This window comes from Lepidochelys kempii, chromosome 17 (genome assembly GCF_965140265.1).
Source record: "Lepidochelys kempii isolate rLepKem1 chromosome 17, rLepKem1.hap2, whole genome shotgun sequence".
In the NCBI taxonomy this organism is placed as follows: domain Eukaryota; kingdom Metazoa; phylum Chordata; order Testudines; family Cheloniidae; genus Lepidochelys; species Lepidochelys kempii.
In genome coordinates this window covers 23,855,101-23,880,648 of record NC_133272.1, presented here as the reverse complement: position 1 = coordinate 23,880,648, position 25,548 = coordinate 23,855,101, and the positions used below count along the sequence as shown (strand labels likewise).

Genomic DNA, 25,548 nt, shown 5'->3' with positions numbered 1-25,548 from the left:
TCTCCCACACCTTTGGGACCACTGCCCACACCGACAGAGCAGCAGGAGGTCACTGCACCAGAGCTGGCTCCTAACCGCAGGACTTTGCTGCGTCTATACTGATTGCGTGTGTCTGTGACAGTCGATTCTGGCAGGTATGCAGGCTGATGGCTTGGTGCTGGGGGGATGCCTTGGTGAGGCTGGTGGCTTTCCTGCTGCCTGTCACCAGCTGATGCCTGAGGAGTGGACTCTCGGGCATGTGTCCATGGGCCTCACCAGTCTGGACAGAGAGTTGGGTTTACGGCCTCCACTCTGACCCTGGAACACGAGCAGCTACTAAAAGCAGCGTGTTCCATTCCTGCCCTTTACAGGGTCTGCTGCATCCTCCCTGGAGTCTGAGATGACACCCCCAGGCAGCCCTTTCCAGGAAGCACAGGAATCCACTCCAGTCTTTCTCCTAATCCCTAGCACTGTGTCTGCCTGGCACCAGCCCAGCGAGCATCTGTCACCAGGGATGGCCATGAAAGCAGCAGGCTGGAACTCAGGGCCCCGCGGGGAAGGGTTCCAGCTCCACTCCTTGCCTCCTCCCCCATTCTCCTCTCTCACCAATGCCATCTCCATAAACAAAGGGGGAGTGGGGCTGGGGTGGTGGCAGAGGAGTCAGCGAAAGGAAAAGAGTCCGTTGGTGAAACCCCACCCCTGCGTGAGTGAGTAGCACTGAGGTAATGCAGCCCAGCCCTGGCTCCACTCACTGATATAAGGCAGCCACCAACACAGGTACACTCAGGAGTGAGCGGATCCTCTGGAGCCTACACAGACAGCGACAGGGGCCTGCAGGTGCTGCCAGCTAAGGAGTCCCGCTCCCTTTCTGCCGTTGGCTTGAAAGTATCTAGGGTGTGGCAACATGTCGATGGGGCTGGAGATCGGTGGGGTGGCCCTGTCGGTGTTGGGCTGGGTGGGCACCATCGTGTGCTGTGCACTGCCCATGTGGAGGGTGACGGCCTTCATCGGGTACAACATCGTGACAGCTCAGATCATCTGGGAGGGGCTGTGGATGAACTGCGTGGTGCAGAGCACGGGTCAGATGCAGTGCAAGGTCTACGACTCCATGCTGGCGTTGCCCCAGGACCTGCAGGCGGCTCGTGCCCTGGTGGTGATCGCCATCGTGCTGGCCGTGCTGGGCCTCATGGTTGCCCTCATCGGAGCGCAGTGCACCAGGTGCGTGGAAGATGAGACAACCAAGGCCAAGATCACCATCATGTCTGGGGTGATCTTCTTGCTGGCTGGGATCATGACCCTCATCCCCGTGTGCTGGTCGGCCAACACCGTCATCCGCGACTTCTACAATCCTATGGTGATAGAGTCACAGAAGCGGGAGCTGGGAGCCTCCCTCTACGTGGGCTGGGCAGCTGCAGCACTGCAGCTGTTTGGGGGGGCTCTGCTCTGCTGCTCCTGCCCCCCCAAGGATGAGAAGTACGCTCCAGCCAAGGTGGCTTACTCCGCTCCCAGATCCACCGGTCCCAGCTACGACAAGAGGAACTACGTGTGAGGGAGGCAGCCCAGCACCCCTCCCGCCTGCCCTGATCCATTCATCAGGCTGCTTCTGACTGTCACTGCCCCGCCGCTGCTCTCTGTAGCCCTTAGGACCCCAGGGCAACATGGCCACCCCTTGCTGCCCCAAGGACGACGGTTGGCTGGCTGCTCACCAGACTTTGACTGTCATTCCAATGGCTGGGTGGAGGAGGAACTGCTCCGTCTCCCTCAGGGCTGCTGGCGAGGGGAAGCAAGACCCTGGCTAATACTCTCGTTTCTGTTTGTAGATACTTTGTCTTTGATCTATTGCACCCTGGCTCTGAGGCACCCTCATCCCCGCCGGCTGGAGAAACCCCACTGGGCTCCGTTCCTCCTTCAAACCCAACAGATTCCTCCAGCTGGTTCAGCTGGCACCCTGGCGAATTCTCTGGCTGGGGGTGGGGGGCGGATGGGTAACTAAGAGTGAAGAGGTATTTGTACTGAACGTGCCAGCAGCCTCTCCCAGCTGGCACTGGCTGTGCCCTGGGTGTTGGGACCCCTCCTTTTCCCTACCTCCCAAGAGTTTTCTCTGAGGCACTGCTGGGAGCACCCCGCCCCCCATTTACCCTCCTCCCAGCCCTGGATGTGCCTGCCTGCGGGTTTGATGGCTGTGTAAATATGGATGATTTCTTGTAGCTAGGAGAGATTTTTCACCATGATTTGATTTGTGAAGGAAGCTGTTGCCTCCTAGCACCCACCTGCGCTGATGGGACTTATTCTGGGCCATGGAACAGTAGCTGATCCTTCTGGGGGCCCTGAGGTGGCTTCTGTGGGAAAGAGAGGAATGAAGAGCCCTCCCTTGCCATAGTGGGAAAGGAGGCCAGCAGACACTGGGGCAGGGGTGTGCAGGGCTATCGTCTCTCTGATCACCTGCCTGCCTGCGCTGGACAGGCTGTGCCCCCTGTTACACGCACTTAGACAGTCCTGCTTCTACTGCTTTGAACTGAGTTACATTTTTCAATAAAATTGTCCAGTTCCAGTAACAGCTGAGTGACGTGTCCTTCTCCGGCGCATGAAGTAATGTGCTAGAAATCAGCTTTCCCTCCTCTGGCTGCAGCCCTGGCTTGGGCTTCGGTCTGGAAGGGCAAGGGTAAACCAGACAGCTCAGGTGAAAGTGACTTGTCAGGTCACTTTTCAGTAAGCCCTCTCCTCTCCCATTGGTTCATGCTGCAAACTCCCTCTCCACTACCTCCCCAGGCTGGGGCTGGACAGCGGGCCCAGGGGCTTACCCTTCCCCAGGTCCCACCATCCCAGTGAGTGACAGAGTGGGGTCCCTTTCCAGTGAGGGGGTTCTTTCCCCATGTACAGAGGCAGGGGGAAGTCTCCCCTAGGGAGATGCTCAGACAAGCTTGCCACCATGAACTGATGGGTTAACAGACACTGGAGAAGCAGCTCAGGTTCTGCTCTGTTTACTTTCCCTGCCAAGCATAGTTCAAAGTGTATTTCTTGCCTTGCCTAAGTGGGGACAGGTCTCTTCCCTGTATTGGGGGAAGGGCAGGATTGAGCAAGCTGTTATTTGCATTAGCCTGTTGCCACCAGCACAATGTGTGTGAGATGGACAGGCCACACCCTCCTGCCCTCCACACTTCACTAGACAGGCAAACGCACACACCCAGGGTGAGCTCCCCAGCCTGTGCGGAGAGCATGGCGCTCTGCAAAGGCCCAGCCTGGGCTCCTATGTCGCAAGGGGTGACGGTGCCAAGTACAGTGGCTAGGGTTGACGGGTTCCTGCTCCCCATCCCCTTTCCTCCATGAGGACATCCAGGGCGTCCTGCTCTGTAATCTACCTGAGAACTAGTCGCTGGGGAAGTGGCCCTGCTGCAGGGGGTGAGTGCAGCTTTCTGAATGGGATTGATACTCGCCCCCATCCTACACCTGCCACCTCCCCACACCTTAGGAGCCGCAGAGACTATTTGGCAGGTGCGGAGATCAGACCCTGACTGGCTATGTCCTTCACCACATGTTACCAAGCAGATGTCCCACCCAGGAACTGACCCTCCTTTGCATGGTCATGAGAGAGCCCTTCATGGGGCGCTGAAGCATTCTCTGGGGATTGGGCAGAGACTAGCCCTGGTGCCCACCCTGGAGAACTGCCATATTCTAACGGATCTGGCACCCGCCTGGCTCTGCTCTCCACAGTACCTGGTAGGTCTGCCCACCTGACCGGCTCATTCGCCTAGATAATCAGCAACAAAAATGCTCGTTGTTTAGGCCAAACTAACCTGGTACGTGACTTGCTGGCTTGAGCTGAGCACTGACCGGGTGGGGTCAGTAACCAGCAGGGTCCTGGGCCCAGGAGAGGCGGTGTTCTTCACCTGACCCCTCAGGGCCATTCCATACCCACACTGCTGCAATCATGGGCCCAGCACCGCCTTTGCCCTTGCAGTGAACACAAAGGAGGCTATTCAGGCAGCAGGGCAGACTCAGCCCCTCTAGCTCTCCAGCCACAACTCTACCACTGCCCCTTTTAACTTTCCACTGAGGGCCACAGGACACGTCCTCTCCCAGAGAAAGCTCAGGACACCTGCGTCTAAAGCATGGACCCCACCTGCTCATCTCCTGACCTCATGGCTCTACCTGGGCCCTGGACACCAAAAATATTAACCCCCCATATGGGGCATACAAGACTTTGCCCTCAGACCCCACCTCACTGGGGGCTGGTGCCCCTCCTGACCACACAGACCCTTGGGGTATGTCAGAGATGACCCTATCCAGACAGGTTTCAGAGTAACAGCCGTGTTAGTCTGTATTCGCAAAAAGAAAAGGAGTACTTTGGCACCTTAGAGACTAACCAATTTATTTGAGCATAAGCTTTCGTGAGCCACAGCTCACTTCATCAGATGCATACCGTGGAAACTGCAGCAGACTTTATATACACACAGAGAATATGAAACAATACCTCCTCCCACCCCACTGTCCTGCTGGTAATAGCTTATCTAAAGTGATCATCAGGTTGGGCCATTTCCAGCACAAATCCAGGTTTTCTCACCCTCCACCCCCCCACACAAATTCACTCTCCTGCTGGTGATAGCCCATCCAAAGTGACAACTCTTTACACAATGTGCATGACAATCAAGTTGGGCTATTTCCTGCACAAATCCAGGTTTTCTCACATCCTCCCACCCCCATACACACACAAACTCACTCTCCAGACAGACACCAGAGACCCATCCATCCACACACACCACGGAGCCCCAGCATCGCAGACATCCTTGCAAGAGGAGACTGAGCCCCTGGGGCTTGACACAGGCTAGAAGGGAGAGTACAGGGGTACAGCAAAAGTGCAGACTATTGTGATCCATGCTGCATGTGCAACAGAGAGTGAAGCAGCCTTGCACCATTAAGAGGCACGTCAGCAAAGGTGAAAGACAGGCAGGGTTAAGAGATGGAAACTTACCTGGGTATTCCCAGACTTCCTGGTGAAACTGTTGCAAATTAAGTCTGTTTACACCCTTAGTGTATGTCTACATTGCAATCAGCTGTGTGAGTACACCCAGGTAGGCATGTCCATGCTAGCTTTAATCTAGCTAGCATGGCGACAGGCAGCAATGTAGACATGGCAGCACAGCCCCTGGTGTGCGGAACGAGAGTTCCAGGTGGGTTTGTACAGCTCCAGGTCTGCACCACTGCATCTTCACTGCTGTTTTGAGTCATGCTAGCTATAAGAAAGCTAGCTTAGGTACCCCTATATGAGTTGCAATCACACCTCAGACTGCACTGTAAATGAACCCTGAGTTACACCCATAGTTTGCTTTCAACATTGATTGTCGGGACTCCATAGCTGCATTAAAAGCAGCAGCACTGGTTCCCACTGCACAAGCCATGAAAAGTGCTAAGGTCCAGATCCATAAAGGAACTTAGGATCTATATCTGGGGTTTAGGTGCCTATTTTTAGGCACCACTGTGATCCACAAACCTACACTTGGCTGCCCCAACCGTCCTCAAGCACCTAAACTCATGAGGCACCTCCATTTTCAGGGGAAAGCTGCCTCATGCCTGCATTTCTGCCTCTGGGTATGCACACTGCTGCCTCCCTCTAGGCAGCAGGACCCTCACCAGAGAAGACAGGCAGGAGCATGGATGCCCATCTTGCCCGCAAGGCCTGATCAGGTAGGTACGCTACACTGCAATCAGAGGTTCAGCTCCCATAGGCAGAAATTAACTAGCTTTAATCTAGCAAGCACAGCTCTGAACATGCCTAGTGGTCAGGGCCCATTCAAAATCCAGCTGGAGGAACAGAAGCTGCCTTCCCCAATACGTTTAGCCCAGTGCTTAGAGCACTCTAGTGTGTCAATTCTCTCCCTACCCAATGGGAAACCTGGGTCTCCTACCCCTCAGGGGAGTGCGCTAACCACCAGGCTGGCATACTGGGATGGGGGGGTTCCAGCAGTCTTTCCTATTGGAGCTTTTCCACTTTGGTAAATAATCACTGAAGCAGGGGGAGGGGAGCCTGGGTCTCCTGCCTCCCAGGAAGGTGCCCAAACCACCAGGCTACAGAGTCCTTCTCTCACTCACTGGCCCAATGACTAGTCAATAATTTTATCTATGGTGGAACAGCTTCACCAGCAGAGACTGAGGCAGGCCCATGTCAGACTGCCCCATAGCCCTGTGGTTAGAGCATGCTGCTGAGAGGTGGGAAATCTCTGTTCATTGTTTCTCCTCTTCAGGCACTGGGGGAACTTGAACTTGAGTCTCCCATATCCCGGGGGAGCGCTCTAGCCACTGGGTCACAAGCTATAAGGGAAGAGGCAGCAGCACCTCCTCCCCCTCTTGTGAAAATCAGCTGAGGCACCAGCTCCAGGAAAGGGGTTCATGGCTGTGCATTGCTAGTAGAGATAGGGGGTCTCCCAACTCCCTAAGTGGAGCGGGGCTTAGGATACACCCCTCTCATCAGCATCTGCTATTGGACAGCTTAGGCGGCTCCCTACCTAACGTGCTGGCTTCTGTGGATCCCATTCTCAGGTGCCTCTCTCTCCCCATGCACTGTCTGGGCCTAACCCAGGCTTTGTGGATCACTGTGATTTTCTAGGCACTGTGGCTTACTTGAGCTAGCTTTGCTCAAGGCCCGCTGGGGTATATCTACACATGTTGCAATCGTATCTCTGAATGCAGGGAAGTAGACACACTACTGCTCTCTGGCCCAATGGCTAGTTAGTGTTTATCTAAAGTAGAATACAGTGTTTTCCCCAGGAATTGAAATTTCAGGGTGGTGGTGTTTGAATATACGGGGGGGGGGGGTGTCAGGGCCGATGAGGGTGAAGGTGGGCTGTATGGCACCACAGTAAAAACTGAAAAATGTTTCATGACCATTTTATTAGATTTAACTCATGTTTTAAAATCATCACACAAATTAAAAGTTGGCTACTCAAGCTTTTTATAAGGCACTACATCTACATCCTTCTTGGTTTCTTGTTATAATTTTGCACGACTCTGTTAATGAACTTCTTGAATGCAATGCATTCATCTTTGGTGGCTTCTCGTGTGTCCAGTACTTCTATTCCTTCAATTGATATGCTCATTAGTTCATTCACATAATCAGGCAGAAGGCGACTTCTTTCAGAACACAAAATTCTATTCAATAGTGAAAAAGAACGCTCAGCTGTAGCTGTTGTGACTGGGAGTAGCAAGAGATGAATTCCTACTTCTTTCATCCCAGGAATCATAGCATAAAGATCGGGTTGAGCCACTAGTGATGATGAAAAAGAAGTTGAAGTCAAATCTTCATTCATTCGTCGTATTATGTTCCACTCTGTGTTCAAATTCTCTATTCTGTCCCGGGCACATGGCAGCCCCATTGCTGGTAGTGCCTCACTCCACTCAACTGTTGGTGTTTTATAGGACAGGGATCTGTAAAAGCTACGTAGAGGTTGAGTAGAATCTAGAAGTCGCTGTTGTAGATTTTTAAGAACCAAGTCTGTGTACTTTTTCAGTTGTCTTCACAAACATTTCTGGTCCTCTTCACTTAAAGATTCAATATAAATGCCTTCATTAGTCAACTTCTGGACTGAAGTTTTGCTCTTCCAGTACTTTTGCAATAGATAGCTCTCTGATTGATCCAAATGTAGCTTCTATTGCTGGACAAAGATCTACTACTGTTGTAACAGATGCCTGGATGGCATTGTTTAATGATCCAAGTGGTTTCAACAGCAGACTTACAAGAGAGAGAATGGCAATAGTCTTCTCTGAACATAGTAGCAAAAGTAATCCATCAGCTTCACTACTTAGATCCATCCTATCTTGGTAGATACTTTCCAACGCCAGTAAGAACGACTGGAGTAATTTTAAGACAACAGCCAAGGATCGCTCATGAGAAAGTCAGAAGGTTTTCCCAGGTTGGACTAATTTGACCTTCAGTCCCAGTGTATCTTCTATATTTTCCAAGATATTCAGTCTTTTTGGACTCTTGCTGAAAAAAGAATATAATGAAGACATTAAATGTATAGCTTTTAAAATGTCTTTTGAAGAGTCTGCAGCGGTAGTTGGAGTAGATGGCTCTGTAGTGTGTATAAGAGAGATAAGGGTTACACTTTTCTCTGAGCAAGCTTGTACTCCACCATGTCTTCCAGAGAAGTTTGCAGCTCCATCAAATGCACAAGCAGCCATCTGTTTGGGGTCCAACTGACAAGCATTTAACTCTTCTAAGATGTGTCTTTTATAACTTGAACATCTAGAAATGCGTCTACTGGCCTACCGCTGACATCAAGATAACATACGCAATGACTTAATACTTGATGCCCATTTGCACTGGTGCATTCATCAGCCATGGATGCACATTTTTTGAATGTGGTGAGAGAGTTCTTCACTTTTTCAATTGTTGAGTCTTTCGCTGTTGCACCACATGCGTCTAGCCAGTCAGCAGAGTTTCTTGCAGAAAGACAGTGAGCATTTGCTGGTCTTGTTCAGAACCAGTGTTCAGCTTCAGGATGAACAAGTGACCATGCACTTAACATTGGCCTCCAGTCTGTAGTGTGTGGTATCTCTTGCTTAAATAGAAAGAATGATGCCACAGCCACGTTTGTTCACATGAACTGTGTTGTGTCTCCAACATTCTTAATAGCTTCATTAACACTGACCGGTGTTGTCCTTGGTCAGTGGAGACTCAGAGTTCAGAGCTTCTTTCTAACAAGTTCACCTACCAGGTCGGGGCAAGAAGGCACCTTGCTCATTCCTCCAGCTGCTCACTGTTCGCTCTGGCCACTGTTTTTCATTGTGCCACTGTTCACTCCATCGCTCTGTTGCCAGTGGCCCTGCGCCGTCACCTTCTGCTGTCACCTGCCACAGTGACCTCTGCAAGTTGGTCTCTTGAGGTTCCACCAACTCCCAGGGATTTCAGCTCTCAGTGGGGGAACCGCGCTGCTAGTGCGGACTGGGCCGTCTCTTCCACAGGAACACTGTCCCACAGCACGTCTAAGCACTTAGACCTGATGATCAGTGATTTCAGCTGTAGCGGTCACTTAACAAAACAAAAGACTATCTATGGAGCCTAATCCGCTCCATCTTTGAACAGTGGAGAGGGGCAGGTCAAATAGTACTTGTGACTCAGGGAGACCATCAAGCAAAACACCCATCCCCACCCTCTCTCTTGATGCCTTCAATCAGCACAGGCTAAGTACAATTCTACTGTCCTTTACTCATACAATAAGAACAACAACATTTCATTACTCTCCCCCGACCCCTACAAGTGATTTGTAACCCAGCCCCAGCCAAAATCCACCACTTGGGCAACACAGCTCTGTTTCCTGGATACCTAGGTAGATTAGGTGTGAATGTAAATACAATCTGGTCCTGAAGCCTTTCCCCCCAGCCCATCATTAGCTGTCAGGGAGAGTCCATTTAGACTTTACTTACAAATCATAATTTGAAATTATTAGTTTCGCCAACATCACAGAAATGAATGCACTGACATTGTCATAAAAAACAACAGCTGTATAAGGAAGCTAGTCTGTGTTCATACTTTTCAAATCTATTACACTTTTTCAGATACATGTATTTTATCATACTCTTTATATGCTTTTAAATTCAAATGTCCAAACAATCACTACATTGGCAACACTGCATGTAACTAGTTTACAAAACTGGGGGTGGGTGGGTATTGGGGAAATTCAGCAGGGGTATAGGAAAATCCCTGGCAGAACAGCTTCAATAGGAGAGATTCTGAGAACCCTACATTGGACTAGCTCAAAGTCCAGTGGTTGGTGCCCTCTCCTGGGAGGTGGGAGCCCCAGGTGTAATTCTCCCCTTGCCTGATGGGGAGAAAGGAGACCCTTGTTAAAATTCTCTCCCCGCATCAGGTCAGGGGAGAATTACACCTGAGTCTCCCACAGCCCACGGGAGAATTATATCTGGGTCTCCTACAGCCCACGGGAGTGCCCTAGCTACTGAGCTAAAGATTATGATAAGGGTGACGATGACTCCTCAGGCTGGTTTTGTGTGGGCCCCGGGCAGGTAGGCGAGATAGACAGGGGAACGAACACCTATCTTCACCTGGTTTGAGGATCCTGCTGGGGCTTAAGCATGAGCCAGGTGTCCGGTGGCCTAGCGTGAGGCATGCATGTGCTCAACAGCAGAAACAAAACCAGGGGACTTTTACAGTGAAATGTAGCCATTGAGGGATTTCAGGTGCCTCCAGGACCAGGGTTTGAGGTATTCAGTGGCACCTAAATTTCTGAGGCCCAGATCCTCAAAGGCACACAGGTGCTGCTCCACTCAGCACTGCAACACCTAGCCCTATGCAGCCTGTTGACCAGTGGAACCCTCAGCCCCAAGCGAGGGGCCCAGGCCCAGATCCACAAAAGAACATAGGCACCTAATGCCCCATTTGCGGGCAGGGATTCTGGGGTGCGTGACCCCAGTGACCCACACATAGGGCTAGGGACACAGACATGAGTGCACCTCTCCAGGGCAAGAGACCGAGGCCCAATGAGGGGAGGTGCAGAGACCCAAGGTGTAGCACTGGGCACCAGAATCCCTCTCCACCTGGGGTGGAGTTGAGGAAGAAGGTGGACTCCACTTGGTGTCTGTTGTACATGGGGAGAGCCCACGAGCATCTCCTGTTCAACATACTACAATGTGTGCATGCTCCTCCATGAACGACACAAACCCTGAGTAAACCTCACAGTCCCCAAAATGGAGGCGTTACTCAGACATGCCAGGCAGATCTATTACCCCTGTGTCCGACCAACTTCTCAACCCCCAAATTTAAAAAAAAAACAAAACAGTAAGAGGACGAGAAAAAAACCTCGCCGCCATCGCTAAACAACAAAGCAACTGAGGGGATTAGGGACAAAAAGGCAGCCTATAAAAACTGGAAGTCAAATCCTAGTGAGGAAAGTAGAAAGGAGCATAAACTCTGGGAAGTCAAGTGTAAAAGTATAATTATGCAGGCCAAAAAGAATTTGAGGAGCAACTAGCAAAAGACTTAAAAACTAACAGCAAAAACATTTTTATGTATATCAGAAGCCTGCCAAACAGTCAGTGAGGCCACTGGATGATCAAAATGCTAAAGAAGATGAGGCTGTTGGAGAGAAGCTAAATTAATTCCTTGCATTGGTCTTCACTGCAGAGGATGTGAGGGAGACTCCCACATGAGGGCCATTCTTCTTACGTGAGAAATCTGAGAAACTGTGCCAGCTTGAGGTGTGATTAGAGGTGGTTTTGGAACAAATTGAAAAATTAAGCAGTAATAAGTTGCCAGGACCCGATGGTATCACCCAAGAGTTCTGAAGAAACTCAAATATGAAATTGCAGAGCTACTAACTGTGGTATGTAACCTATCACTTAAATCAGCCTCAGTACCAGATGATGGGAGGATAGCTAATGTAATGCTAATTTTTTAAAAAGGCTCCAGAGGTGATCCTGGCAATTACAGGACAGTAAACCTAACTTCAGTACCAGGCAAATTGGTACTGTTGGAATTACCAGAAACAAAGAGAAAAGGAGTACTTGTGGCACCTTAGAGACTAACCAATTTATTTGAGCATGAGCTTTCGTGAGCTACAGCTCACTGTAGCTCACGAAAGCTCATGCTCAAATAAATTGGTTAGTCTCTAAGGTGCCACAAGTACTCCTTTTCTTTTTGCGAATACAGACTAACACGGCTGTTCCTCTGAAACCAGAAACAAAGAATAACACATTATGTTGACGGAGATTCAACGTAGCTTTTGTAAAGGGAAATCATGCATTGCCAACCTATTAGAATTCTTTGAGGGGGTCAACAATCATGTGGACAGGGATGATCCAGTGATTATAGTGTGCTTGGACTTTCAGAAAGCCTTTGACAAGGTCCTTGACCAAAGGCTCTCAAGCAAAGTAAGCAGACTTGGGATAAGAGGGTCCTGCAACGGATCAGTAACTGGTTAAAAGATAGGAAACAAAGGGTGGGAATAAACGGTCAGTTTTCACAGTGGAGAGAGGTAAATAGTGGGGGTCACCCAAGTATCTGCACTGGGAGCAGTGCTGTTCAACATATCCGTAGATGATTCTGGAAAAGGGAGTGAACAGTGAGGTGGAAAATTTGCAGAGGATACTAAATTACTCAAGATTGTTAAATCTACAGCAGACTGCAATGGTTTACAAAGGGGTATCACTAAACTGGGTGAATGGCCAAGAAAATGGCAGATGAAATTCAGTGTTGATAAATGCAAAATAATGCACATTGGAAAACATAATCACAACTATATATACAAAATGATGGGATCTAAATTAACTGTTACTGCTCAAGAAAAAAAAATCTTGGAGTCACTGTGGATAGTTCCCTGAAAACATCTGCTCAGTATGCAGCAGCTGTCAAAAAAGCTAACAATGTTAGAAACCATTAGGAAAGGCTTAGATAATATGACAGAAAATATAATGGCACTATATAAATCCACAGCATGCATATATTGTGAATATTGTATACTGTTCTGGTCACCCATCTCAAAAAAGATATGTTAGAACTGGAAAAAGGTACAGAGAAGGCAACAAAAATTATTAGGGGTATGGAACAGTTTCCATGCGAGAAGAGATTAGTGAGACTGGGACTGTTCAGCTTGGAAAAGAGATGACTGAGGAGTGACACTATAGAGCAGTGGTTCTCAAACTATTGTACTGGTGACCCCTTTCACATAGCAAGCCTCTGAGTGCAACCGCCCTTATAAATTAAAAACACTTGTTTATATATTTAACACCATTATAAATGCTGGAGGCAAAGCGGGGTTTGGGGTGGAGGCTGACAGCTTATGACCCCCCCCATGTAGTAACCTCACAGCCCCCTGAGGGGTCCCGAGCCCCAGTTTGAGAACCCCTGCTATAGAGGTCTATAAAATCATAAACAGTGTGGAGAAAGTGAATAAGGAAGTGTTATTTACCCCATCACATAACACATGAACCAGGGGTTACCCAATGAAATTAATAGGCAGCAGGTTTGAAACAAACAAAAGGGAGTTCTTTACACAAGACACAGTCAACCTGTGGAACTCACTGCCAGGGGATGTTGTGAAAGCCAAAAGTAAAACTAGGTTCAAAGAATATTTAGGTAAGTTCATGGGGGACAGGTGAATCAATGGCTATTAGCCAAGATGGTCAGGGATACAACCCCATGCTCTGGGTGGCACTAAGCCTCTGGCTGCCAGAAACTTGGACTGGACAACAGGGGATGAATCACTGGATAATTGCCCTATTCTATTCAGATCCTCTGTGGCAGCTGGCATTGGCCACTATTGGAATAGAGGCTCCTGGGCTAGATGGACCATTAGCCTCACCCAGTATGGCCATTTTTATGTTCCCATAGAAAAGCGTGGGGCTCATGTAACTGCCTGTGGTGCCAGCAGCCAGTGAATAGGGAGGGTTTCCCATGGTGAGCACTGACGGACGCCCCACTCCCCCGCATCCTGTGAGCAAGTGGCAGTGATTCACCCCAGACACCTCAGGTAATCCCACAACATTTCACAGGAGGGAATAAGGAATCAAACCCTGGCCCCCAGCTGGACGGAAAGCCGTCCGGAACTTATGTACACTGCTGTGTAGTGCTGAGCACATTGTGCTTGCACTTGTTTTGCTGAAGCAGAGCCAAATCCTGAGGGACCAGCACAGCTCCCCACAAGAGGAGGCATCAGTGATCAGCACTGTGATGAGAAGCAGGAGGTGGAGGAAATGAGAAGGGGCTGGACAGAAAGCAGCCTCAGTGTGTATTACAGGCAAAGCCCTGGTGCTACGGAGGGACAGAGATCCCTTTCAGGGCTGGTCCAAGCACAGCTTTGCACAGACAACTACAATAGTAGAAAAATCAGTGTAGATAAATTGATATAATCCCCTGTGCGTCTGCAGTTACAGAAGCAGAAAGGTGTTGAGAGCAGGAGCAGCGTTGCTTGGGTTGGATAAGTTCTCCCAGTCTAAGCAATTTAATACCAGGAGAAGTGTGGCACACAAGGGGGCTGCGTTGCGCGGATTTGTCTATACAAAAATGTGCAGACAAGCCCCTAGTCTATGTCCTTCCACAGAAGTGTGCATGTGCACACTCACCCGACACCCCTTCCACCCCGTGTACAGCAGCTCACCCCACACACCCAGACATACAGGCACGCTTTTAATGCAGTTGGTACGTCTTGTCTCGGCCCTGGATGCTGAGAGCCGTGACCCCACCACTGGGCTACACCCTGGTCACCTCCATCCATTCATCATTTTCTTTGCAGATCCAGATCCTTCCTTCCTCCCTGCTCCCTGCACTCTCACACAATCCCATGTCAGGCCAGATGAGCACAAACAGAGGCTTCTGACAACAAAAAAGAGAAGAATCTCCTCCAGCCAACAGCAACCCTCCACCCCCACCGCTCAGCTATTGCTACTGTAACTTCCCAGAACAACCTCATGGAGCCAGTCTGGGCAGGAGACAACTTAGGCCAGAAGGACATTATCTTTGAAAATTCATGGCAATCAGGGGAGGTCCCAGATAATTGGAAAAAGGCAAATATAGTCCCCATATTTAAAAAAGGGAAGAAAAAGAACCCAGGGAACTACAGACCGCTCAGCCTCACTTCAGTCCCTGGCAAAATCACAGAGCAGGTCCGCAAGGAATCCATGAAGCACTTGGAGGAGAGCAAGGTGATCAGGAATAGTCACCATGGATTCACCAAGGGCAAGTCATGCCTGACTAACCTCCTTGCCTTCTATGACTAGAAAACTGGCTCTGTAGATGAGGGGAAAGCAGTGGACGTGTTATTCCTTGACTTTAGCAAAGCTTTTGATACCATCTCCCACAGTATTCTTGCCAGCAAGTTAAAAAGTATGGATGGGGTGAATGGACTATAAGGTAGATAGAAAGCTGGCTAGATTGTCGGGCTCAACAGGTAGTGATCAATGACTCAATGTCTACTTGGCAGCCAGTATCAAGCAGAGTGCCCCAGGGTCGGTCCTGCAGCCGGTTTTGTTCAACACCTTTATCAATGATCTGGATGATGGGATTAATTGCACCCTCAGCAAGTTCACAGATGACACTAAACTGGGGGGAGAGGTAGATACACTGGAGAGTAGGGATAGGGTTCAGAGTGACCTAGACAAATTGGAGGATTGGGCCAAAAGAAATCTGATGAGGTTCTGCAAGGACAAGTGCAGAGTCCTGCACTTAGGAAGGAAGAATCCCATGCACTGCTACAGGGTGGGTACTGACTGGCTAAGCAGCCGTTTTGCAGAAAAGGACCTAGGGATTACAGTGGACAAGAAGCTAGATATGAGTCAGCAGTGTGCCTTGTTTTTTTTCTTTCATTTCCTGGTTTTATTTTGCCAAATACTGTTACAGACTTAAGAGACAAAAAAGTGAAAAGTAAGACTACTAAAGATTAGTCTTCAAACATTGTATCCAATCAGGCTGCCTCTGCCCTTGTTGCCAAGAAGGCCAATGGCATATTGGGCTGTATTAGTAGGATCATTGCCAGCAGATCGAGGGAAGTGATTATTCCATTCTATTTGGCACCGGTGAGGCCACACCTGGAGTACTGCATCCAGTTTTGGTCCCCCCCCTACAGAAGGGATGTGGACAAATTGGAGAGAGTCCAGCTGAGAGCAACGAACATTATTAGAGGGCTGGGGCACATGATTTATGAGGAGAGGCTGAGGGAACTGGGGTTATTTAGTCTGCAGAAGAGAAGAGTGAGGGGGGGGGATCTGATAGCCTTCAACTACCTGAAGGGGGGTTACAAAGAGGATGGAGCTCGGCTGTTCTCAGGGTGGCAGATGACAGAACAAGGAGCAATGGTCTCAAGTTGCAGTGGAGGAGATCTACGTTGGATATTAGGAAACACAATTTCACTAGGAGGGTGATGAAGCCCTGGGATGGGTTTTCTAGGGAGGTGGTAGAATCTCCTTCCTTAGACGTTTTTAAGGCCCGGCTTGACAAAGCCTTGACTGGGATGATTTAGTTGGTGTTGGTCCTGCTTTGAGCAGGGGATTGGACTAGATGACCTCCTGAGGGCTCTTCCAACCCCTTATATTCTATGACATTTTAATTTGGGGAGAGGAAGAGACATTTAGACTGAATGGCTCTTCTGGCCTTCCCATGGGCAGGTGCCATAGAGAGGCCTCACATACTGGTGAGCCCAGTAGCAGCGTCTACTGTATTACTCACAGCCTGCTTCCACTCCAGTTAGGGTGGCCACTCATGCATTCCTGGATACCGGATATGACAGTACTTCTGGGAATGGTGTGGGCATGCCCCTGCCGGCATGACCTCACCCCCTCCCCATGACCTTGCATGTACCTAGCAGGGGTGGAACAGCATGCTCTTCAAAAGAGCATTTGTCCAATACAGGACAAAACCACATCCAGTTCTGTATCAGTATTGGATGGGAAACAAACCCTACAAAAGTTGGACAGGACAGCCCAGTTTAATACCAGAGGAGAGGCCTGCCTAAGTCCAATACCATGCAACACGAGAAATCCACAGATCAAATCCCTCCTCAGAATTAGACAACTTCTTCCTGCACTGCCCACCCTGGAAATTCCCTGGGCCAAGAGCCACAGCTATGCGCTGGGTACCTGGGCAAAGGTCACAGAGCTAGTCTGGAATGGCGCTGGTCACACACGCACAGCCAGCCCAGCCCAGTTCCCTCACATGGCCTGGCTTATCAGAAGGGTCTGAGGCCTTGTCCCAGGTGGTTTTATGGCTTGATAGCCCATAAACCCCTGCCAGACTCCACCTGTTTAGCTGGTTTCTCACTCTCTGCTCTCATCATCAAACCCTAGAAGATGATTAACACAGGCCCCAGCCCCCTCAGAGGGCCAGGCCCACACCAGCTAGGACGGTGGGCAGAAGAGGTGGCACAGCACCCCAGGCACGCTCAGTGAGCACCAGCAGAAACCATTTCACACAAATCCAAAGCTCCATGCCATTCACAAGCTGCCAACTCCCCAGGGCAATGCAGGAGATGGGGGAGGAGAGCCCCTGGCTGGGGCAACCACCTGTCACAGCAGGGCTGGAGAAGGGGGCTCCTGATCAGGGCAGGGCATCCCCTTCCCCAAGGCAGGGAGGGAGAGGAGGACACCTGGCCAGGGCAGCCACAGGAGAGGGGCTGGTGTGGGGTGAAGAGTAACAGGGCAGAGGCAGGACAGCTTGGGGAGTGCTGCCCAATAATTCTCAGAGAAACATGAACCAGTGTTGGCCCCTGCAGGGATGGGGAAGAGACACCTGGCCCCGCACCCCGGGCCCGGCCCCCCGCGGGGAAGCGGGGCGAGGGTGGGGGGCTGCCGCCCGCACCCCGGGCCCGGCCCCCGCGGGGAAGCGGGGCGGGGGGGGGGGCTGCCGCCCGCACCCCGGGCCCCGGCCCCCGCGGGGAAGCGGGGCGGGGGGGGGGGGGGCTGCCGCCCCGCACCCCCCGGGCCCGGCCCCCCGCGGGGAAGCGGGGCGGGGGGGGGGGCTGCCGCCCGCACCCCGGGCCCGGCCCCCGCGGGGAAGCGGGGCGGGGGGGGGGGCTGCCGCCCGCACCCCGGGCCCGGGCCCGGCCCCCGCGGGGAAGCGGGGCGGGGGGGGGGGGCTGCCGCCCGCACCCCGGGCCCGGGCCCGGCCCCCGCGGGGAAGCGGGGCGGGGGGGGGGGCTGCCGCCCGCACCCCGGGCCCGGCCCCCGCGGGGAAGCGGGGCGAGGGGGGGGGGGCTGCCGCCCGCACCCCGGGCCCGGCCCCCGCGGGGAAGCGGGGCGAGGGGGGGGGGGCTGCCGCCCGCACCCCGGGCCCGGCCCCCGCGGGGAAGCGGGGCGAGGGGGGGGGGGCTGCCGCCCGCACCCCGGGCCCGGCCCCCGCGGGGAAGCGGGGCGAGGGGGGGGGGCTGCCGCCCGCACCCCGGGCCCGGCCCCCGCGGGGAAGCGGGGCGAGGGGGGGGGGGGCTGCCGCCCGCACCCCGGGCCCGGCCCCCGCGGGGAAGCGGGGCGAGGGGGGGGGGGCTGCCGCCCGCACCCCGGGCCCGGCCCCCGCGGGGAAGCGGGGCGAGGGGGGGGGGGCTGCCGCCCGCACCCCGGGCCCGGCCCCCGCGGGGAAGCGGGGCGAGGGGGGGGGGGGCTGCCGCCCGCACCCCGGGCCCGGCCCCCGCGGGGAAGCGGGGCGAGGGGGGGGGGGGCTGCCGCCCGCACCCCGGGCCCGGCCCCCGCGGGGAAGCGGGGCGAGGGGGGGGGGGGCTGCCGCCCGCACCCCGGGCCCGGCCCCCGCGGGGAAGCGGGGCGAGGGGGGGGGGGCTGCCGCCCGCACCCCGGGCCCGGCCCCCGCGGGGAAGCGGGGCGAGGGGGGGGGGGCTGCCGCCCGCACCCCGGGCCCGGCCCCCGCGGGGAAGCGGGGCGAGGGGGGGGGGGCTGCCGCCCGCACCCCGGGCCCGGCCCCCGCGGGGAAGCGGGGCGAGGGGGGGGGGGCTGCCGCCCGCACCCCGGGCCCGGCCCCCGCCGGGGAAGCGGGGCGAGGGGGGGGGGCTGCCGCCCGCACCCCGGGCCCGGCCCCCGCGGGGAAGCGGGGCGAGGGGGGGGGGCTGCCGCCCGCACCCCGGGCCCGGCCCCCGCGGGGGAAGCGGGGGCGAGGGGGGGGGGCTGCCGCCCGCACCCCGGGCCCGGCCCCCCGCGGGGAAGCGGGGGCGAGGGGGGGGGGGCTGCCGCCCGCACCCCGGGCCCGGCCCCCGCGGGGAAGCGGGGCGAAGGGGGGGGGGGCTGCCGCCCGCACCCCGGGCCCGGCCCCCGCGGGGAAGCGGGGCGAAGGGGGGGGGCTGCCGCCCGCACCCCGGGCCCGGCCCCCGCGGGGAAGCGGGGCGAGGGGGGGGGGGCTGCCGCCCGCACCCCGGGCCCGGCCCCCCGCGGGGAAGCGGGGCGAAGGGGGGGGCTGCCGCCCGCACCCCGGGCCCGGCCCGCCGCGGGGAAGCGGGGCGAGGGGGGGGGCTGCCGCCCGCACCCCGGGCCCGGCCCCCGCGGGGAAGCGGGGCGAGGGGGGGGGGGCTGCCGCCCGCACCCCGGGCCCGGCCCCCCGCGGGGAAGCGGGGCGAGGGGGGGGGGGCTGCCGCCCGCACCCCGGGCCCGGCCCCCGCGGGGGAAAGCGGGGCGAGGGGGGGGGGGCTGCCGCTCAGGAGAACAAAGGGAGCCTAGTGCGGCCGCGCCCCGGGCAAACCGCCTCACGTGACCGATACCGGCCGGGAGCGCGCACTCGCAACGCTCCCCGAGGGCCCGTCTCGACCCCACCCCGCTGGGGCCGGCGCGTGGCAGCCGAGGTCATGACCCCTCCCGCGGTGGGCGGGGCCGGGCGGGGCGACTCTCTGGCGGCCAGCGGCTGGGGCCTCAGCGTGAGGGGCGGGGCCCGGGGAAGGCCCGCCCCCCGTGAGCCCCGTGAGCCCCCTCGGTGGCCGCCGCGCGCCGCCTCGCCCCAGGATGCTCCGCCGGCTCGGCCGGCCCCGGCTCGGCTTCGTCCGGGCCCCGCAGCTGCCGGCAGGGCCCTGGGCGCCCGACCGCGCCGCGGCCGCCTCCCCCCGCGCCGGCGCGCCCGGGCGCACTTCGGTGACGTAAGCGGTCCGCCCCGCCCACAATGCCTCCCCCCGCCCCCCCCGGACCGCCCCCCCGCCCAGCGCCCGGCCGCCTGCCCCGGGCTCCGACACGTCAAGTGCCCAAATAGAGGGGGCCGGGGAGTCACTGCCGGGGGGGTGCCGAGGGGGTATTTCAGGGGGTGCTGGAGGGGTGACCGGGGGGGGTGCCGAGGGGGTATTTCAGGGGGTGCTGGAGGGGGGACCTGGGGGGGGGTGCCGAGGGGGTATTTCAGGGGGTGCTGGAGGGGTGACCGGGGGGGGTGCCGAGGGGGGTATTTCAGGGGGTGCTGGAAGGGGGACCTGGGGGGGGGTGCCGAGGGGGTATTTCAGGGGGTGCTGGGGGGTGCCGAGGGGGTATTTCAGGGGGTGCTGGAGGGGTGACCGGGGGGGGTGCCGAGGGGGTATTTCAGGGGGTGCTGGAAGGGGGACCTGGGGGGGGGTGCCGAGGGGGTATTTCAGGGGGTGCTGGAGGGGGGACCTGGGGGGTGCCGAGGGGGTATTTCAGGGGGTGCTGGATGGGTGACCGGGGGGGTGCCGAGGGGGTATTTCAGGGGGTGCTGGAGGGGGGACCGGGGGGGGTGCCGAGGGGGTATTTCAGGGGGTGCTGGAGGGGTGACCGGGGGGGGTGCCGAGGGGGTATTTCAGGGGGTGCTGGAAGGGGGACCTGAGGGGGGGTGCCGAGGGGGTATTTCAGGGGGTGCTGGAAGGGGGACCTGGGGGGGGGTGCCGAGGGGGTATTTCAGGGGGTGCTGGAGGGGTGACCGGGGGGTGCCGAGGGAGTATTTCAGGGGGTGCTGGAAGGGGGACCTGAGGGGGGGTGCCGAGGGGGTATTTCAGGGGGTGCTGGAAGGGGGACCTGGGGGGGGTGCCGAGGGGGTATTTCAGGGGGTGCTGGAGGGGTGACCGGGGGGGGTGCCGAGGGGGTATTTCAGGGGGTGCTGGAGGGGTGACGGGGGGGTGCCGAGGGGGTATTTCAGGGGGTGCTGGAGGGGTGACCGGGGGGGGTGCCGAGGGGGTATTTCAGGGGGTGCTGGAGGGGGGACCTGGGGGGTGCCGAGGGGGTATTTCAGGGGGTGCTGGAGGGGGGACCGGGGGGGGTGCCGAGGGGGTATTTCAGGGGGTGCTGGAGGGGGGACCTGGGGGGGGTGCCGAGGGGGTATTTCAGGGGGTGCTGGAGGGGTGACCGGGGGGGGTGCCGAGGGGGTATTTCAGGGGGTGCTGGAGGGGTGACCGGGGGGGGTGCCGAGGGGGTATTTCAGGGGGTGCTGGAGGGGTGACCGGGGGGGGTGCCGAGGGGGTATTTCAGGGGGTGCTGGAGGGGTGACCGGGGGGGGTGCCGAGGGGGTATTTCAGGGGGTGCTGGAGGGGTGACCGGGGGGGTGCCGAGGGAGTATTTCAGGGGGTGCTGGAGGGGGGACCTGGGGGGGTGCCGAAGGGGTATTTCAGGGGGTGCTGGAGGGGTGACCGGGGGGGGTACCGAGGGGGTATTTCAGGGGGTGCTGGAGGGGTGACCGGGGGGGGTGCCGAGGGGGTATTTCAGGGGGTGCTGGATGGGTGACCGGGGGGGTGCCGAGGGAGTATTTCAGGGGGTGCTGGAGGGGGGACCTGTGGCCTCACACTCGAGGTGCGGGACAGTGTGGCGCTCCCTGTCTCGGTGGCAGGGATGCGGCACCAGCCTGTCAGTGAGCACCTCCCTGTGAGTCTTTTTCTTCTCTGCTGGGTGGGGAGCCAGGGCCTGTCTCTATCACCCTCCCAGCCAGGGTCTGAGGTCGTGGAGGGGCAGGCAGGCATCCCTGTGGAGAGGCACTTGGCAGCTCTGATTACCTGGCTGGCCGGACTGGGGCAGGCAGGACCTGTCAGCTGCGGTGCAGGGGAGGGACCAGTTGGGGCATGGAGATGACTCTTTCTGAGCTGCAACAATTGCTCCATAAGGAAAAATCCCAGATATTTCTTCTTCTTTGAAAAATCCACCCAGGCTGAGGGCAGACTACCAAAAAAGAGGTCATGTCTGGGAAAACCCGGACATATGGTAATCCTATGTCCCTGGTCCAGCCTGCCCAGCCCGTGTCCTGCTCCTGGCCTCTGTCCTGTGTTTAGCCCAGCAGTGTCCTGCTCCCAGCCCAGCTTTGTGCCCATGTTTTGCAGGCCACTGCCCCTCTCCTACATGGTGTTTGATGGGCCTGCACCGCAGCCCCCACTCGTCTTCCTGCATGGCCTGCTGGGTAGCAAGGGCAATTTCCGTGCCATCGCTCGGGCCCTAGTGCAGCGGAGTGGCCGCAAGGTGAGCGTGAGGGGCAGGGCAGGGCCGGGGGCAGCCAAGGGCCCGAGCGCTGGGCCTGCCCTGCCCAGCTTGCAGTGGCTTCTCTTCCCTGCCAGGTGCTGACAGTGGATGCGCGGAACCACGGCGAGAGCCCGCACAGCCCCACCATGAGCTACGAGGCCATGAGCCTGGATGTGCAGCGCCTGCTGCGTCAGCTGCGCCTCCCCAAGTGCATCTTGGTTGGCCACAGCATGGGCGGCAAAACCGCCATGACACTGGCACTGCAGCAGGTACCTGCATGTGTGGCTGCCAGGGAACAACCAGCGGGATGTAGGGTTTGGGGCAATTGCTGCTGTTTGCCCTTCCCCCACCACAGGGCCTGTCGAGGAGCCCAAACCCCCTTCCCTGGGGGTGCAGGAGGGCACTCTGGGTGGTGTCATAGTTGTTCTTCTGTGAAGAATAAGAGCCCAGCCTGTTCTGTCTTGGCAAGGCTGAATGAAGGCAAGGTGGAGGGGCTTGTTCCTTTCTCTGGGCCCCTGGCACAGTGGCCTGGCCTGTGCACTCAGCTCACAGTCAGCACAGCTCACTGAGACAGCCTCCCTCTGTATGATTGCTTCAGAGTGCTGCTCGCATGAAGCTAATGGATCTTGCCTTAAGGAGGGATCCATTCAGGGGGAGCTAGGATCTTCTCACACCTAACCTGAGTGGGATCCGCCTGACCACTTCTCATGGTAGACCCCAGGTAGCACACAGTGCTGCAGGAAATGGAATGGCAGTTCGGTACCAGGGGCTCTTCTCTCTTTCTGTTCATAGAAGCAACTTCCCAGCATAGTCCTGGGACTGCTGTGCACCTACAGATGCTCTCTCTCCAATGAGGAATTCATTGCCTGTGCACTTAAAGATTCCCTCACATATTCCAACACCTGCTGTCATAAGTCAGGTTGCTGGGTTCTGTCTCCTGTGACTCCCTGCCATTTCATCCGGGGAGTTAATCTACGTTCTCACAGTCAGAGTTATTGTGTCATGTTCCACCCCAGAGGTGGCTGCATTTCAGGGCAAGCTGACAGCTCCCTGCTGTACAGTCTATAAAGGGCTTGGGAGCATTCACTTGGCAGGGTGCCAGGGAAACATAAACTGGATATGAACGCCCTGTTTTGCCTTTGCTGTCCGCTCTATTGTGTGTTCTGGAATCTTCGCTGGGGAATGACAGACAGGTCAGACTGGAAGGCCCTTGGGTAGGAGCTCCTCCCCAGAGCTAGCCTTTCTTGGGGATGCATCTGTATGTGGGGCCCTCTGACCATTCCTTGGGATGCTTGTGGCCCTGAGCAGGGTTTCTGCTGGAGTGAGATCCCTACACTCGCTTTTGTCCCCAGCCAGATCTCGTGGAGCGCCTGGTGTCTGTAGACATCAGTCCCACAGAGAGTGTGGCTGTGACAGATTTCCTGGCCTACATCTCTGCCATGAGGAAAGTGAGCATCCCGAGTGGAATCCCCCGCTCCACAGCACGCCGGCTGGCGGAGGATCAGCTACGTCCAGCCGTCCAGGTAGGGTAGCCCACAAGGAGCCCTCCCCTCTCCCAGAGTGGGAGCATGCTGCCCCAGAGTCGCCAGCCCCAGCCGGTGCTTTTCCATCCCCATGCCCTTAGTCCTGGCCCTAATGCCTGTCTGAACCTCAACAGGGCCCGCACTGGGAGTTGGCACCGTGGCCAGCACATCTGTTGTGGTAGGAAGGGGGTGCTGGAGCAGACACATGACATCTGGCGTGACAGTTTGCTAGTGCGGGTGTGTGATGGAGCGTCCTGGGGCGTCCCTGGCTGGCATGTGTGTATGCGCTGTGACAAATGGACATGCTTTATCCTTGCTGCAGGTGTCGGCGGTAAGGCAGTTCCTGCTGACCAACCTGGTGGAGGCCGAGGGCCGTTACGTGTGGCGGGTGAACCTGGAGGCCATTTCCCACCATATGGCCAATATCATGGGCTTCCCTGTGTTCCACGCGCCTTACCCAGGACCCACACTCTTTCTAGCAGGATCTGACTCCCCCTATGTCAGGTGAGTCCTGGGACTCTTGTGGCCCTGAGACCCACAGCTTGTTCCCTCTCACTCTGTTGCCACAGGTACTGAGGGGTGGAGTGAGCCCTGGGCTCCCTGAAATGGATAGGCGTGTATATGGCCGGATTCCAGCGTGAGCCCTGGACTGACCGTGTTGCGGGGGGATCCCAGCGTGAGCCCCATGCCCCAGCTCTCCAATACGTTCTTTCCCCCTGCAGCTCTGAGGACTACCCAGAGATCGAGCGGCTCTTTCCCGAGGCAGAGATCCAGTATATCCCAGGTGCTGGCCACTGGGTCCATGCAGATAAATCCCAAGAGTTCATCACTGCCATCTGCAACTTTCTGCTGCTGCCATAGAGCTCCTTCCTGTGCAGGCCGAGACAGCGTGATTCACAGGGCTGCCTACTCCTGGATCACCACACGAAGGACATGGGGATCCTTTTGGGGACAGATCAGTTCTGAAGTGTGGCCCCTGTCCACAAGCAGGGCCACTGGGATGGAAGGCTCGGCACCTGACCCATCCATCTGTGTGGCAGGCTAGAGCGGAGAGTGAGGCAGGGCTGCGCTGCCAGGGCTAGGATCTCTCTTCACCCCATGCAGCTGGAGATGATTTGGCCTCAATGCTTGTTTCAGTGGGCCAGGGCAGATCTGGAGTTGAGGCTCCCCACAGGCTATCATGCCCGTCTGTTTGCATCCGCAATGTGTTGGGGCAGTGGCCCAGGGGCTCCCTGGCCCTGTTCTTCCCTCTTATTTGAATCCTTTCTTTGGGGTCTTGAGGTTATTCCCATTCCCAGCCCCCTTCCCCAGCTGCCTCCAGGCACACACAGACCCTTCACTGGTCCGTTTCTCAGGGACTCTGAGCTCTAGGGTGGGGGATCAGAGTCCAATCTGTCCAGATTCCAGCGTGCAACCCCAACCTTGCTGGAGGTTCCCATCCTCCACCAGAGGCTGTAACCAGAGCTCTGCCTACTTTTGCACTGCCTTTGTGTATAACTTCCTGGGACTCTGTACAGTATTTAAAATAAAGCCAAATCAGCACAGAGGCATCTAAACCTACAGGCCTTCTCCCAGAGGGAAGACAAGGGGAGTGGGGCAGCAGTGAATTGGGCATCATGTTCTCTCAGCCTTAGCAGAATGAGAGTCCAGAGTGTCTCCTTGCCTCACAACACAAGAATCAGGGGACATTAATGAAATTAAAAGTCAGGAAACTCAGATCAGATCAAAGGAAATACCTTTTCACCCAACACATAAGACTGTGGAACTCACTTCCACGGGACATCATTGAGGCCACGTGCTTATCAAGACTCAAATAAGGACTGGGCATTTAGCTGGATGACAAAAACTTCCAGACTCAACAATTATTGTTAAAAGAAGAGTTTGGGAAGGGAAATTAAACCCTCCTGCTTTGAGGCTTAACTGGTCTCTGATCATTAGGGATTAGGACAGGGGTGGGCAAACTTTTTGGCCCGAGGGCCATATCGGGGTTGCGGAACGGTATGGAGGGCCGGGTAGTGAAGGCTGTGCCTCTGCAAACAGCCTGGCCCCTGCCCCTTATACGCCCCCTCCCACTTCCCACCCCCTGACAGCCCCCCTCAGAACCCCTGACCCATCCAACCACCCCCTGCTCCTTGTCCCCTGACTGCCCCCTCCCGGGACCCCCCTCCCCAACCATCCGCCC

The 25,548-nt window shown here is 56.3% G+C and overlaps 2 protein-coding genes across 2 annotated transcripts; both read left to right on the top strand.

Annotated features, from left to right (window-relative positions):
- Positions 1-627: 627 nt before the first annotated feature.
- On the top strand, positions 628-2,534 carry CLDN3 (claudin 3). The gene has a single exon (XM_073315605.1). The coding sequence runs from the start codon at positions 884-886 to the stop codon at positions 1,526-1,528; it is 645 nt and encodes a 214-aa protein (XP_073171706.1). The 5' UTR covers positions 628-883; the 3' UTR covers positions 1,529-2,534.
- Positions 2,535-19,201: 16,667 nt separating this feature from the next.
- On the top strand, positions 19,202-25,286 carry ABHD11 (abhydrolase domain containing 11). Its single transcript, XM_073315438.1, has 6 exons — positions 19,202-19,541; positions 21,708-21,843; positions 21,939-22,112; positions 23,196-23,366; positions 23,689-23,870; positions 24,089-25,286. The coding sequence occupies exons 1-6, from the start codon at positions 19,411-19,413 to the stop codon at positions 24,225-24,227; spliced, it is 933 nt and encodes a 310-aa protein (XP_073171539.1). The 5' UTR covers positions 19,202-19,410; the 3' UTR covers positions 24,228-25,286.
- Positions 25,287-25,548: the final 262 nt, after the last annotated feature.